Source organism: Siniperca chuatsi, linkage group LG19, assembly GCF_020085105.1.
Source record: "Siniperca chuatsi isolate FFG_IHB_CAS linkage group LG19, ASM2008510v1, whole genome shotgun sequence".
NCBI classification, from domain to species: domain Eukaryota; kingdom Metazoa; phylum Chordata; class Actinopteri; order Centrarchiformes; family Sinipercidae; genus Siniperca; species Siniperca chuatsi.
Genome location: NC_058060.1, coordinates 17757804 through 17773029, shown reverse-complemented (window position 1 = coordinate 17773029; position 15226 = coordinate 17757804). Strand labels below are relative to the sequence as shown.

General features: G+C 38.4%; 1 protein-coding gene across 4 annotated transcripts in view; it reads right to left on the bottom strand.

Moving 5' to 3' along the window:
* Positions 1-14063, bottom strand: part of malrd1 (MAM and LDL receptor class A domain containing 1) — a 56428-nt gene extending 42365 nt beyond the window's left edge. For 2 of the 4 annotated variants that reach the window (XM_044177226.1, XM_044177229.1), the window contains exons 1-10: positions 13738-14063; positions 11855-11986; positions 11624-11712; positions 11358-11522; positions 9439-9535; positions 6283-6417; positions 5310-5462; positions 3107-3212; positions 2210-2577; positions 723-1156 (exon numbers count right to left, since the gene is read on the bottom strand). In XM_044177226.1, coding sequence (XP_044033161.1) covers positions 723-1156; positions 2210-2577; positions 3107-3212; positions 5310-5462; positions 6283-6417; positions 9439-9535; positions 11358-11522; positions 11624-11712; positions 11855-11986; positions 13738-13915 — 1857 coding nt within the window. In that variant the 5' untranslated portion in view covers positions 13916-14063. Of the gene's footprint in view, positions 1-722; positions 1157-2209; positions 2578-3106; positions 3213-5309; positions 5463-6282; positions 6418-8095; positions 8224-9438; positions 9536-11357; positions 11523-11623; positions 11713-11854; positions 11987-13737 lie in introns of those variants that run through there. The other 2 variants (XM_044177227.1, XM_044177230.1) reach the window with 2 other exon arrangements.
* Positions 14064-15226: the final 1163 nt, after the last annotated feature.

Here is a 15226-nt window from a genome sequence, read left to right as displayed (position 1 = left end):
AAATACATTTTCTTATTTACTGTACCTACGTATTTCCATTTTATGATACTTGTAATTCTACTCCACTACATTTCAGAGGGAAAGATTGTACTTTTAATCAACTACATTTATTCAATTAAATAGTTACTTCGCAGATTAAGATTTTACAAAGAAAACACGACTTGCTTTTAAAATATGATGCTTTGTTACAGATTAAACTACCCAACGTATAGTATGAAATTAAAAACTAGCTCCACTTTAACCGGCTACAACTTAAACTACTGCTTAAAGCATCAGTAATACAGTAATAATTGAAAAATTTACTATATACAAAATATATAATATTATACTCTCTGAAGGTTGCAATTCTGCATAGTGACTACTTTTAATTTACATATATTTAATTGATGATTATGTATATATTTAATTGATGATTATGTATTTCAGTAAAAAGGAGAATCTAGGATTTTTACTTGTAGTGGAGCATTTTTTATAGTACTATTGCTATAAGTAAAGGACCTGAATACTTCCTCCATCATGGTTCTTAACTAAAATGGTCAACTTGTCTTCAGTGTCAATGATTACATTTTTAAGGAATGCAAGGGATGTGAAAGGAATATCTGAAGCATATTCTGTCTTTCTGTTCATTGCAAAGTCATAAATAACATTGGATGACAGAAAGAGCCTGTACACACTCAATGAATCCCATTTTATGTAGCAGAAACACAAAGCAATATAGTTACCTGGAAAGGCCGAGCGCTGTTCAGGTAGAGAGTCTTCCTGTGCCATAAGTTTCCTTGGTCTCCATATCGTACCCATAGCATGTGCCCACGGCCTGTGGCAGTGGTCCTGAGGTACACTCCCAGGCAGAACACATGTGAGCCGAACATGTGGTAATGGAAGCGGAAAACACAGTGGTGGCGGGACTTGCCGCGCTGGTGGGTGGGTTGGAAGACTCTGCTCAGCAACACAGCTGTGTCCTTGAACTCCTGCGGGACAGAGGACTCGATGTAGAGGTAGTGGCCGTAGCTGGTGCCCAGTGTGTGGTCCTTCCAGGGCCCCGTGTTAAAGGACGGAGTGGGGCCTTGGATGCGGGTCCAGTCAAACACATCTCCTCCACTCTGTTCTTGTTTCCAGCTGCACAACCCATGCTCGAAGTTACATTGCAGCTCTGGAGCTGTGAGACACGGCAGAAAATGAATTTCACTGGAGCCAGAAAACAACATAAAGCTACGCTTGATTGAGTCACAGTGGCAATATAAGCTTCACAGGCAGAAATAGAAACAACTCTACTACACTTAAGTATTTGTACTTTACTTGAATATTTCCATTTTCTGCCACTTTATACCTCTTCTCCACTACATTCTACTACTACAAGGGAAATATTGTACTTTTTAACTCCACTTCAGTTATTTGAAACTATAATCACAAATTACTTTTCAGATTAGTTTTTACAAACCAAGCATATGATGAGTTTATAAAATATGATGCATTGTTATAGTTTTAACTACCTAACCTAGTATTTAAAATAGTTCAAATTAGCACCACCTCCACCAACCAAAACAGTAAAATACTACATATGCATCAGTGCATCAATTATAATAATCCAATACTTAATATATAATAGTACAACAATCACACAGTACCAGATTTTTACTTTTGATAATTTAAGTACATTTTGCTAAAAATACTTATGTACTTTTACTTAAGTGACATTTTCAATGCAGGACTTTGACTTGTAATGGAGTATTTCTACATTGCAGCATAGCTTCTTTTGCTTAAAAGAGTACTGCACTGATTTAGCATTGTAGTCCTATAACATTGTCGGACTCACAACAGATTGTATCAAAACTGATGCAGCAGAACCAGAGATATTGTCTTTTTTATTCCATGCATTTTACTTCCTTATCAAAACCTGGCATCTGCATTACCCACAATGCAACTCAACCACCAACAGTTCAGTCTAAGATTCAGTATGTGTTAAGCTAGTAGCAGCTAATGTAGCCCCGAGTGGCTAGCCTCAAGCAGAGATGAGGAGCAGGCTACAGAGGTCTGGTATCACTTCAGGCAATTTATCAAAGCTCTGGAGCCACATATATCTTTTTTCACATGTAGTACTCAAGACCTGTAAACAGACTTTGATGTGTAAAATCAGTGGATTTCCTCTTTAAGTAAAGGATGTGAGTATTTTTTCCACCACTGAGTATTTGTAACCAAAAGGGACACTCACAACATTCCTCCTCATCAGATCCATCCCCACAGTCATCCACGAGGTCACAGAGCTGCAAGTGCTCCACACATGCCTTCGTATGCACGCAGTGGAAATGTGTGTGCGCGGGGCACTCTGCCACAGTCGGGGGCATCGAACAGTTCTTGAAGATAACATCATCCAAGGCGGAGACCCCATCAAACACACCAAGGCTGATCTTAGCCAGTGCGATCTGGAAGGACTGTGTGATGCGTCCCAGCTGTACGGTGACCTGGTTCCAACGGGTTCCCTGGTCGTACAAAGTCCTCCATATGAGAGTGTTGTTTTGGACTCCGTTGATTCGGAGGTACATGTCTGCAGCCCCCACAGATATGCCTGAGTTATAATGCCTAAAGCAGATGAGAGAGGAAGCTAAAATTTTACTGACAATAATATTCCAGCACAGCAATGTGTGCTTTCTTTGGTATTATACTCACACCAAATACTGTAAATCACAGACTTGTGACAATGCATATGCTTACTTGACATATTACATGAGGGCTTTTGATTAGTCTGCAGAAAAAAATTTAATTTGCAAACCTCCAGCACTTTTCTGCCAGGAGTACCCCTCCAATCACCCAGTGGAAAAATAAAATCTGTCATTTGACATAAACTTTTAGGGGCCATAAAACTGTCAAAACATGACAGATTCAGATGCCTATCTTCTTATTGTGAGTGTGAAATAAGAGATGCTGAGAGAGCAGAGCTGAGACAGGTGAAATGATGGTGGGAGGAAAGATCAAGAAAAATAGAGGACGAGAGACAGCAAATGGAAAAAATCGGAAATTGCAGGTGCATCTACAGATTCTGGTTGTTATAACGAGTTGTATTGAACAAATTTATAGAGTGTAGAGAAGGAAGCCACAGTGAGACTCTTACCAGAAGGTCATGGTACACCCGGAGGCTGACTGTTTGAACCAGGGTCCTCGGAGAACAGCCCTTGGATAAAGACTGCTACTGTTCTTCAGTATAAACATGAAGTGGCCTGCAGTGAAAGAGACGACAATTACTATTCAAACCATATTCAGCGTCTACATTATTACACACACCTCTACATTGCTGAAAACATCTTGTTCCGCCAGACAGTGAATCACCTTTAAACAAGCTAAAACTTCGGATGCAGACAGTCACATTAATTTACTATTCAAATAAACACCTTTGCACATTGTTGTTGTTGCCAAATGGGTCAATTTCAATACCTCTCCCTCTGGGATTTTTGTGCATGACAATGTCTAGTGAGTATATTAACAATCATGGGATAAACAAAACATATCCTATCGACTGCAGTTGCCATGCCAACAGTGTCTTGTTGATGAGACAGGTCAGAGGACAATGGCAAGGCTTGTTTGCTAACCGCAGGGCTGCAAATGTGCAAACAGCTGCTCGGTGCAGCATTGATGTGCAGAACAACACAACTCTTCAAACCATGCTCGGTTCCACTCCTGCACACAACATGAAGATGCACCGGCACACAGGTTGTAATGCCTTAACTTTATGCCTTTTTAGGCTGATTATTTTACCAGGAAAAAACAATGCCATAGAACCTACGTAACACCTAACAGTCCATAGTTCATAGTGATTAAATGTAACATTAGCTCTGTTTCGCTAGACTGCCTCGCCACCTACTATTAATATTTATATTTAAATTAACATAATACATTTATTTAAAATGTAATAGATTACAATATGTGATTTAAAGTCAGCTTACACACCAAGTCTTGTAAATTCCACTAAAGTCAAAAGCTGAGATGGCAGTTTTTGCTACGCTGCTTAGCTAGTTAGCTTTAGCAAGCATTTAGCTAGCTAGGGTTTTATTCCTCATCATGGCTGAATTTGTCTCAGTAAGTTATGTGGATTAACAAACTGAATTAACAAGATGTCAGTTCATCAAAATGGATATTTTTGAATGACAGATAACACAGAGGGAAAAGCAATATGTAAACTTAGTTTCAGCTTTAGCTTAAGCTCATCAGCTAGCTAAAAGTTGACATAGCAGTTATTTCTATGGTATCATTTTTGATATGGTAAAACAAACGCCAGAAGTTAGATTCCTGTGTTAACTTAATTTTGGCCTAATATGTAGATAAGATAAGAGAACACTTTATTGATCCCCGGCAGGAAATTCACATATTACAGCAGCACAGAGACAGTGCAGTCAGTGGTAATGCATTCATCAAAACAGTTTAAAAAGGAAAATGACACCTGGTCTATCAGGGTATGAACAGCATGAATCCATTCTGCCTGATGATGTACAGTATGAGGTGGTGGTGTGATGGAGAATGTTTTCTAGGCTCCTATTAGGTGCTTAGCTGCCAAATAAGCAGCTAAGCACATGAATACCACATACCTAGTTGCAGACAAGATCTTATGTATGGTCACAGTCATATTATTTAAATCTTCAAACAGATGCTCCCACCAGGATATGTGTCATTTCACAAAGCTTAAAGCATATGAAGAAGCTGAACATAACAGATACTTCAGTTCACTGCCTGCTCTCCAAATCTCAACCTAACAGTGCATCTTTTCACAGCATGTTCACACAGTGTACATAACAAAACAACAGATGGTGTTGCTAAAAAAAAACTGCACAACGTTGTCAAGTCAATCTATAACAAGAGTCCTTGCTAAATCCATAACAGTTAAATCTTTTCTGCAGGGTAGATGTGGAGAAAAGCCTGCATATAAAGATGTAATGTGGCATAAAATACACTAAAATGTAGTGGTACATAAACCTACATGTAAGAGAGATTCAAAGTGAGCACAGTATTTCAATGAATGATGTGGTGTTAATATGCAGAATGGGTACAGCATATGTCGATTTCCTTTCTATTATTCAGATGTCTGAGAAAGCATTTCTCCATGAAGTGCTTATCTCTCAAAAACACAGACAAGGGATTTTCTTTCCTTCCACAAAACGTCTATTTGATGTGTAGATAAAACTATCTTTTGCCAGTTATTTCTGACCAAACACCCTGGACACACTGAAATCATTTTATCAGCACATCACATTTCTATTCTTAACCCAGTGACTGATGATGGCAACTGCATATAGCAGATGGCATATGATGGCATGTTTCTTTACCTTCAGTGCTGTTTGTAGAGTGGTCCAGAGGTGGTGGGTGGCCATAATAGTCTGGAGGTACCTCCATAGAAGAGCCCCTGACCCAGTCAAAGCCATCGCCAAGGGTGAGCTCATACCAGCCACAATTAGCACCTTCAAAGTCGCACTCAGAGGCTGAATAAGTACAGAGATAGGAAATTATTTAAATAAAGTTGAGACTGAAAGTTCATTCTTTCGATCACATCACAAGATCTTCCTCAGCAGATGGAGTTTACCCAGTTGTCCTGGAATTTCCATTTTCCTGAGCACGAAGTTCATTATTTTGTGTGGTATCGATTGAAAGCTCCAGAAGGCCGTAACTCACATGGCTTGGATGGACATGAAACTCTCCCAGTTAAATCATCAGTACAAAAGATTAAATATCTGAAAATATCTGGTTCTTTGATAAAAAATTCAAAGGTACAAGCCTTTGTACATACTTAGCAGGCGAAGTTAACTACAACTCCCAAGGTGCATTTTAGCAAGAAACATCCAATCACAGAGCTTGACATTCTGTTGCCTGCTCCCTGTCAGATGTGTTTGCCTTTGTTGGACTAATTCCCTGATTTCTACCAGTGCCTGAAATCTGTGTAAGCCGGCCGAGGCTCGTGGGTATTGTAGTATTTAGACCCATCCACCAAACTGACGGGGAAAAACTTATTTCTCTGAGACAAAATTTAAATAATTTAATCTAGTGGTCATATAACCCTATATAATCGATCTGGATAAACTCAGTTATTGGGTTCTAGTTATCAACCTACACTGACAAATCAAATTTAAAAACAGAAAAAATATATGGAACTCTGGTTAATACTGGAAACTTTAAATCCATTTTCAACCATTGTCGTCATGCTGGCAGATAAATGAATGAATGAATCACCAAACTGCTCTCAAGTCAAACGTACAAATAGGATGTGGGTTATTTGAATGTGTTATTTTGCAATGAAGTTCTTACGGCAGTTGGCTTCATCCTCTCCATGAGGACAATGTGAGGTGAAGTCACACACTTTGCTCTCCTCGATACACTCCCCACTGCCACAGGCAAACAACGAGGGAGGGCAAACAGGAGGAGTGGGTACACTGCTGTCTGCTGCAGAAATCAAAAATGAAAGATTAAAAAAATCGCCATTTTGATGGAATTACAGTATTCAGTTGCAAGAGGCACTTTGATAACGGAGAGCTATCAGATGTAGACCCACCAGATACAAGGAGTTACAGTCGTTACCACTGACTCCTATCGTGATTTTATCATTAAAGAGCACTCATGGGAGATCATGTTGGATTAATATAGATGAGCTCAGCTGCATCCAGAAAAGAGTCAGTACATTAGCTGTGTTATGGAAGATTAGATTCAACTGTGAAGTTCAGATAGTTTGATCAATAGTACGTCCAAGACCCCATCTCTTAAATGAACTCAATTTCATTCTCGTTATGAGGTATATTGGAAAGTGAGAAATTGTCCATTTTTTAAAATGGTTTTTGGCTGGCTATTGAAAATAAGTCTTTAAATGTTTGCGACTTTTAGATTTCTATGGTAACTAACTTTAAAAACAATTGCTTGTCTTTTAAAAAAGAAAAGCAATAGACATAACTGAAAAGGTGTTTTAAGTTAATCTGGCTCATTATACATGAATAAGACAGACAAGATAAAATATCTGCTAAAATGATTTAAGGTAGGGCAGGGATTCTCGAGAGTAGGCCAGACAAGACCTGGCTAGGGAGAAATGACTGGGAATATCAGTTTGGCATATAAAAGTAAAAAGCTGTAATAAATTATACAGTGGCTTGCTCATAACCAAAACATGAACAGACATGAAACGCCCTTGGAGACACTCCCACATGCAAAGAGTTTGATTTATGATAACAGCAGGTAAAAGAGGTGTCAAACTTCAGCTTAAAATACAATTTACAATAACATGTTTCTGTCTTATTTTCATCCCACATCCATTTAACTATAGGCCAATATTTAATGCTTATAATGCCATTGTTTGTGACAGTGCACTTAATCTGAATTCATTGATGTTGTGAACCCATAATTCAGTGCAACAAATATATTGGCTATGTAGTAGATAGGATGAATAATAAAGGACATGGGACATAAAGAATCCTCTCTAAGTGACCATAATGGCATGTAGTTAACAATATTAGATATAAGCCTCATATCAAAATAATGTCCTTATCTTCCCTCACATGTACATGTCAGGCTAAACAGATGGGTCATACATAATAATCCTTTTCCGGTGTAGTGTTATTGGTATTTTAATGTGACACCCATTTGTTATTTCTCCAGTACTGGAGCTTTGACTGCAAAAACAAAAGTTGTCAAGTTGGCTTGAGTTTAGGATGTAGCTCTAACCAGCTCTTTGCCTTATGCACTATTGCTCAGCATCAGATTTAACGTTTTTTACCAAAGTTTTTGAGGTGTGTAGCATTTCACAAATCCACTGTTGGGAGCAGAAGACAGATGGAAGCTTAGGGACCTCGTCGCTTCCACTTAGACATGCTGAACTAGTTCTGGTGATGGTCCGACAGACTGCTTAGTCTGTCAGACCTGTCACTGTGTCTATTGCTCTTGTTTAACACATTTTACTCAACTTGATTTTTTTCAGCCACTTGGGGGAACCTTAACAAGCTGTAAACACAAAATTGAAAAGCTTGATAGGGTTTGTAACTTGGTGAACAAGTTCCAACCCATTGCCCATTTATACATTCGGCAAACATTGAGCAACATTAGCATTCATTTAGAGTAGTGCAAGTCCAATACTCACTCTCCTTAGAGCTCTGTTTTACTCTTCACCATCTCCTGAAGAAAATATCTGGCTTGTTAGCTGCTCAATGCTCCATGTTGTTCACCAGTTAGCTGCTAACTTTGTCTCGCCTTTTGGTTCTGGGCAGGTAGCGTATATAGGGTTTGTCAGAGCTGTTGATGATGAGCTGATGAAAGCCATGAGAGTGAACCAAAACAGTAAAGTTGTAGGCCAGAAAACCAAAACAATGAGCTGAAAGATGCTATACACTCAATAGAACTGAGGGGAGCAGCAAAGTCGGGCGATAAATGTATTTTCATCACAAAGAGCGACACCTTTTACATACACATAGTCATTTGATACATTTTTAATCTAAAAATATTGATTATAGCCACTTTATGTTTAAGTTGCAGAAATATGTCTAACAAAAAGTTACTCTACAAGCCTCAATGGGTAAAGAAACACAAGTACAATCAGACTGAGTGACGGATGAGCTAGCTAACATGAAGTTGCAGTGAGGCTCAGCATGTTGCCAAGGATAGGAATCAAAAGATGGAAGCAGCTCATTGTGGCCTTGTGTACCATTGGGGATGAACAGGAAATGGCTCATGGTTGGCTAAAAAGCAAGGGAAACCAAGTAAAAAAGCTTGCCTGCAGACCTTCCATGGTCATGAATGAATGAATGAGCAAGTAGGAATTATTATCTGATTTTTAAAATGTATATATTCAGTGAAAATCCTTCTTTGCAATTAAAGCTCATCATTTAGCAAACATCCTTGAAAAACTGTGGTGCTTTGGCTCAGAACACGTGACATTAATTCTGCCTCTAGAGCAGCTCTGTCTCCACTCTGGCTTTGATGCTCCTCTGGGGAAAGCAGAAGGCCACAGGTTATAGCCCGAACAAGACAATCAATAAAGAAGGTTCAACTCTTGTTTTTATAGAGCAGGGGCATCATCCTATATTGGATGAATAATAACTGTTGTAAAGATGCTATAGTTTGTGTTTATAGCTGAAAGACCTATATATCACCAAGGCAACATGTAAAAATTGCTCCTAGCCAAGATGTTTACCTGTGTCATATTCATCCCTGAGGTGCAGACAGCGCACTATAGCAGACATAAATAAACCCACAGATTGTGGCACTGACTGTGCTCCATATTTAGTGCAGGGAAATTTGTAAGCACTATTTTAATGATTCAGTTATTCTGTTATGAATCCCATCCTGGGTGCTTTAATTTCTTCCCCTGGTATCAGTATTCAAAACAAGTTTGTAGCGGTCTGTTTATGTGTGGCAATATTTCAAAATGTCAAGGTCTGAACTTGTCCCGTCTGTGTAGTGAGATGTTATTAATGGTAGCAGTACCAGGCACAGTCACGCAGCCCGGACTGAAGGATAGGTCATCGATGGCCAGGACCTCGGAGGCTTCACTGTCTGCTGAAAGTTGCCCTCGAATCAACACCTGGTAGACACACAGAAAAACTTAGATATCACTCAATCGCCTCTTTTTATTGCCTTTCTACACAATCTGTTTGTCTTTTTGCACTTTCAGAATTTGTGCGCATTAGAGCATTTGCATGTAGTATGTGTTACGTGTGTGTGTGTGTGTGTGTGTGTGTGTGTGTGTGTTGGACCAATACTGACCCTGGGAAGACAAGACTATGAGTCTAGAGCCAAAGTTATTACAGTTCATCCTGAGGAGGACATGAATGTCTGTACCAAGTTTCACTCAAAACTACAAATGCCTAGAGGAAACGTTAGAGGACCAAAGTCAGTAGGCAGGTAGTACAAAAGTTTGTGCCAATCCATCTAGTAGATGTTGAGATATTTCACTCGATAATGAAAACTTTGACTTGCTGGGAGTGCTAGAGGAAAACTCGGGGGATCAATAAAGTCATTAGGCTTCATCCTCAGGGCACCATGAATGCGTGTACAAAATGACAATCCATCTAATAGTTGTTGAGATTGTTCAGATACAGACAGACATCCCAGAGCTACGATGCTAGCTACCTTTTAAAAAAACACACTTTCTCTGTCACAGTGTTAATAAAATCAAAGCTGCACTGATCAAAGTCCACAGAACAGCTTTATCTACACCAATGGAGTTTTATAACCCATCATTTATGACTGATCTGTACAAATGGTTGATAGGAAAATGCACTCAAATACACAATTTTCATTGGTCATACTTATCAGCTGGTATTTCTTTTTCCCCCCCAAAACCATACTTTGAGGCCATAAAAGTAATACAACTTATGGGATGATAGAAATGAGTGTTTGTTTGGGTTTTCACAGCCAAACGTGTGTTTTATCTAATCCAAACAGAGTCACTTAGTTATTGTCAGTAGAAGCAGCTCTATAAAATTCTCCTAAATCGCATCATAGATGAGATTTTCTGTGTTTTTGTTTCAAGCTTTAGGGCATATGCATATAGCGTAATATTTTAAATGCACAAATCTAAATAAAGCTGTCCAAAGAAAAGTGTTTTCTACAACAATTAGAGATCATTTAAGCAGGTGAAAAAAGGCAAAATGACACAGAATCACTGTGGTAAATAAAAACTCAATTAACTCAACTGCCTTTAAAACAGGAAGTAGATTAATGGAGGGCAAAATGAATGTTAGCAGACAGTTGACCTCTCTTTACCCCTGGCCTTGGTTCAGCCATATTATGAAACTGAGCTGGCTGTATTCAGAGACAGATGGTGAAGGCAGAGAAGAGGAGAAGGGTGACACACTGACATTGTCTGAGGACATAGGAAGGACACCAACAGCAGACTCCACAGGCCTCCAGATGGCCTCTGAAGGATCTAGTTGGGTCAGTACCCCCTCGCTGCACATAAACGGCTCCTGTTGTGCAGCTCATTTCTGTTGTGATGACTTTATCAGTTTCAAGGAAACTTATACTGTACATCTTAACATGCAGTAAGAAGATCAACAAGTATGTCAATCTTTGTACATGTTACATACCATACTATGCGACACAATATGGTATAATTTAATAAGGTGAAGCATGGGTCTAAGATGTAAATTACATCTTGATAAAAATCTAGTTATTTTGATTTAAACCTGCATTATCTATTTTTTTTATTAATGTGACATAATGGAGGGTTATGTGAAATAGATGTAACATACCTCAGAATGCATTAATTGGCTAATCAGACTTCAAATAAGATGCAACATTACTTGACCATAAACTATGCTATATGTCAGATATATATTTTAAATTTAGTATTTATATACTTTACAGTATTAAACAGCGACATAAAACTTGTTGTTACAGACCTGAAAACTGTGATTGCTGGAAAACGTAATCACTGTCCGCGGCCACATTTCCATCTGTGGTTGTGTGGCGTTTTTCCACACCTCTGTGCTCTGACCCAGCGTGTGAGTCTGAACCAAGACCTGAAGATCTCCATTTTTTGCTCCAACATAATGGTAGAAACTCATCTGTTGATTGAAAATGCAAGGAAGATATCACCAGCTGTCGTCATGTCGTTGCTGACGGTTTGTCTGCATGCCAAAGTTACCCAAACAGTGGATTTTGTTACCTGGCAAGTCTGACTGGGCAGGAAGACGGGACTGTTCAGGTCTGCTGTGGTTCTGTTTCCTCTGACAGGTGAAAGGGACAGGAAATGAGCTAAAAGACAAAGAGAGAAGCTTGGGGGTGCATTCATGGAAACATATGAATAAAACAGATTAAACAAAGTATATGGTGATGGTTGTGAATTCAAAATGGATTTATAGTATCTCCCATATGGCAGATGTCAGATGCTACCTACCTGATGCGTTGTTGGTGTGATCATGTTTGAGCCCCAGGACCTCAGTTGTTCTGGTCCATCCAGAGAGCGTCTTTGAGCTCTGGATCAGGTCACAGAATCCCTCCTCAAAGTCACATCTCGTATATCTGGAGCCTTTAACAGAAAACACTTTTCACTTGTGCTCTTTTGTGTTTCACCCTAAAATATATTTTACCATTAATCTGTGTATTGGGATTAAGATGGGGGTTCTACGCACCATAAAGATTCATCAACGCAGCAGAGCTCAGAAACTAAGTGCTATCTCATTTAAAGCAGGAAATCCTTATTTGGCTTTGTGGCCAAATGTGCAACAAGGGACAATAAAACATTAGTGATTGTATTTTCAGAGGTATGCTAGACAGGATCAGCAGCAAAGAATTACATTATCTTCACAGAGGCATCTTGCCTCATTTTAATTTACTTGCCTTTTTTAGTTGCCCTGATTTTTTTGGGTGTGCTATGTTAACAATTGTGAATGTGTATGTGTCCGAGCCGCTGTTTAACTGTTATTTTCATTCCGATCTGTATGTTTTTGTTATGTGTAACAAATGCTGCCAATGATACTAAATTTGGATTTTACTTAATTGTTCACTTGGAGAATAAAGAAATATATGTATATCTGTATACCCTTGGACATTGTCCTCTCTGAATGCAGATACCATATGCAAATATGGACTCAAGCATGTGCAACATTTCATTGTGCAGTTTGTACATACAGTTTGTGACATCTGTACATTTGACATTTTTACATATATTTATAGTTTTATATCTTTGAATTTTCATCCTTTACATTTCTTTTTTCTAATCCTTATATTTCACACTAGTCTTCAGAGTAGCCACACTGCATTTCACTACACTACATATACATACTTGTTTATGTGAGAGTAAAACCCTTGATTTCTTGAATCCTTGAACTACCAAACTATTAACTATAGCCTCAAAAGACAAGGTACAGGAATACACATAGTCTGTCCTTAGGCTTTTGTAACTTCAAAAGCAACAATTATGTGAGAAAAAGTCACAGTTTTAAAATATGTGTGTTGCTGCAGGGGCATTAGAGAGAGTTGAAGTACAAAATGGCATTTATTTTTACCCTAAAGAAATGTTAAACAGTGTACCTTCCAAGGTAAGAAAGTTAATGTAGTAGAACTTTAAGGACGTCTTTTAGAATACAGCACGTCTAGTATTATGCCAGTGGTACTGCTGTGACCCTCAGTGTAAGGCAACTAAACATCATTCATTAATCATTCATGAATCTTTTATTAATTTATTTCATAATTTCATTAATGCAAGTCATGTTTAAATAATGTATAACATACTTTACTCTGAATGACTAAACAACTTAAATACTGCATTAATTAGGTCCTTTTCTATGATGGTTATTAACAATACAATGTTTCAACAACACTCCCACTATTGTAAGAGGGAAATGAACACTAAATTAGGAAGAAAAACTGTTAATAAAAAACAGACTGAAAAAATAATAATGTTCTTTATGACAAGCGTTATCCTGTCCAGTTACAGGCACTATGTGGTTCTTTTAAATCAGATAGAGTTGTGTGTGAAATACATGTTTGTCATTTCAGATGGAAACGGGCTCAGTGGTTTTGAATGAAATGACATAATAGTGCATCATGGATATGTTGTAATTCACTCTCCATATCAGTGACAATCCCCTGAAAATGTTGCTTTCACTTGCACATTTACACAACCAATGAGCAGCATTGTAAAATATCTGGAATATATATCTATATATATCTCTATATAACTGCATTACTTTCTGTTTTTCTCTGATCTCTACTCTAGTCCTCTTTATATCCTTCAGGTTTAGATTATTATGGTATATGTTTTCCTGCTTAACTCACAGTCTTCCTCGTCGCTGCCATCTCCACAGTCATCAGTGAAGTCACACACACAGTCCTTGGGCACACATAACCCCCGAGAGCAGGTAAACTCCTGAGTTAAACAGGCTCCGTCTGACACAGGGGTAAACACCAGAGAGAAGGCCAACAGCAGCCACATCGAACCAAGCAGCATCGTCATCAGCCTGGTTATTGTTTGTCCTTTAACTAGAACACCCTCTTTTCACCTCCAAGTAAAGCATTTTGTTGTTAGGACATAAGGAAGAACTTCTGTCGAGGTAGAGCTTTTCTTCACCGCATACACTTTGCTTGCATATTTGATTGATCCTGTTCGTGTGTTCCAGTTAGCATGTTGTAAATGGTAATAAATGGCTTTTATGACTGTTGCTCAATAAGGTCACTTTGCTGGTTTGTGTGTTCCTGTATTTAACATGGACCCATGATCATTACAAGAAAAAGAAAGGAATACAAGTCTCAAAACTGAGGACATTTTGGTGGTTCTATCTTCTTCAGTCTACACTTAACATTAGAGTTAAGATGTTAGATGTGAACATCGATTCCACTCTCCTGTCTGTATGGTTAATATAGTAAGCTACCGCCAGCAGCCGGTTAGATTAATTTATTTTAGTATTTAAAGATAGGAAACAGGGGGAAACAGCCAGTCTGGTTCAGTCCAAAGATAACAAAATCCGCCCAACAGCACCTCTAAAGCTCATTAATAAGCACGTTATTAGTTTGTTTAAGTCGTACAAACACTAAAGTTTAAAATAAAAAGGCAAATTTTGTCAAATTTGGGATTAAGTCTAGCTTCAAATTTTAATTAGGCTAAGATTTAAATTAGGTATGCACTGGAGTGGTTTAACGTAGTGAACAGTGAATGCAAAGTGAATGCAATGTAAAGTATGGGCCAGCGGGAGAAACACTACTGCGCATATTCAGTGTGCCGCATACCCGAGAGAAAACCCTGAAGCATGAAAACATTTTTGGCATATGCACCAGGCAAGCAATTCTTGTTGGAATGAATAGGCACCATTTTGGGGTCCGGTATCCAGTTGTAATAATACATCCATGGTACTTAGGCATAGCAGTGCTTTTAGCTAAATGCTAACACCAGTATGCTAACATGCTCATAATGACAATGCTAACATGCTGCTGTTTAGCTGGTATGTTTACCATGTTCACCATCTGAGTTTAGCATGCTAAAAGGTGCTAAGCACAAAGTAGAGCATAGCATAACTTTAAAATAACGTTTCTTTCTGTATAAATGTGTTTTTGAGCTGTAACCTGAACAGCATGCAAATTTACATTCTCATCCTTGAGCACAAAAAACTCATTAACCATAACACATAACTTAATTGCAAAACTATGTCCGTCTGTACAGGTGGAAACTATGAGTCTGCAGAGAGCCCACTGTTTTCAACAAGATAAAATACATTAGCTCTAATTACAAGTTAGTGGATTCAATGTATAACAAGGGAAAGAAGAGCTGAGG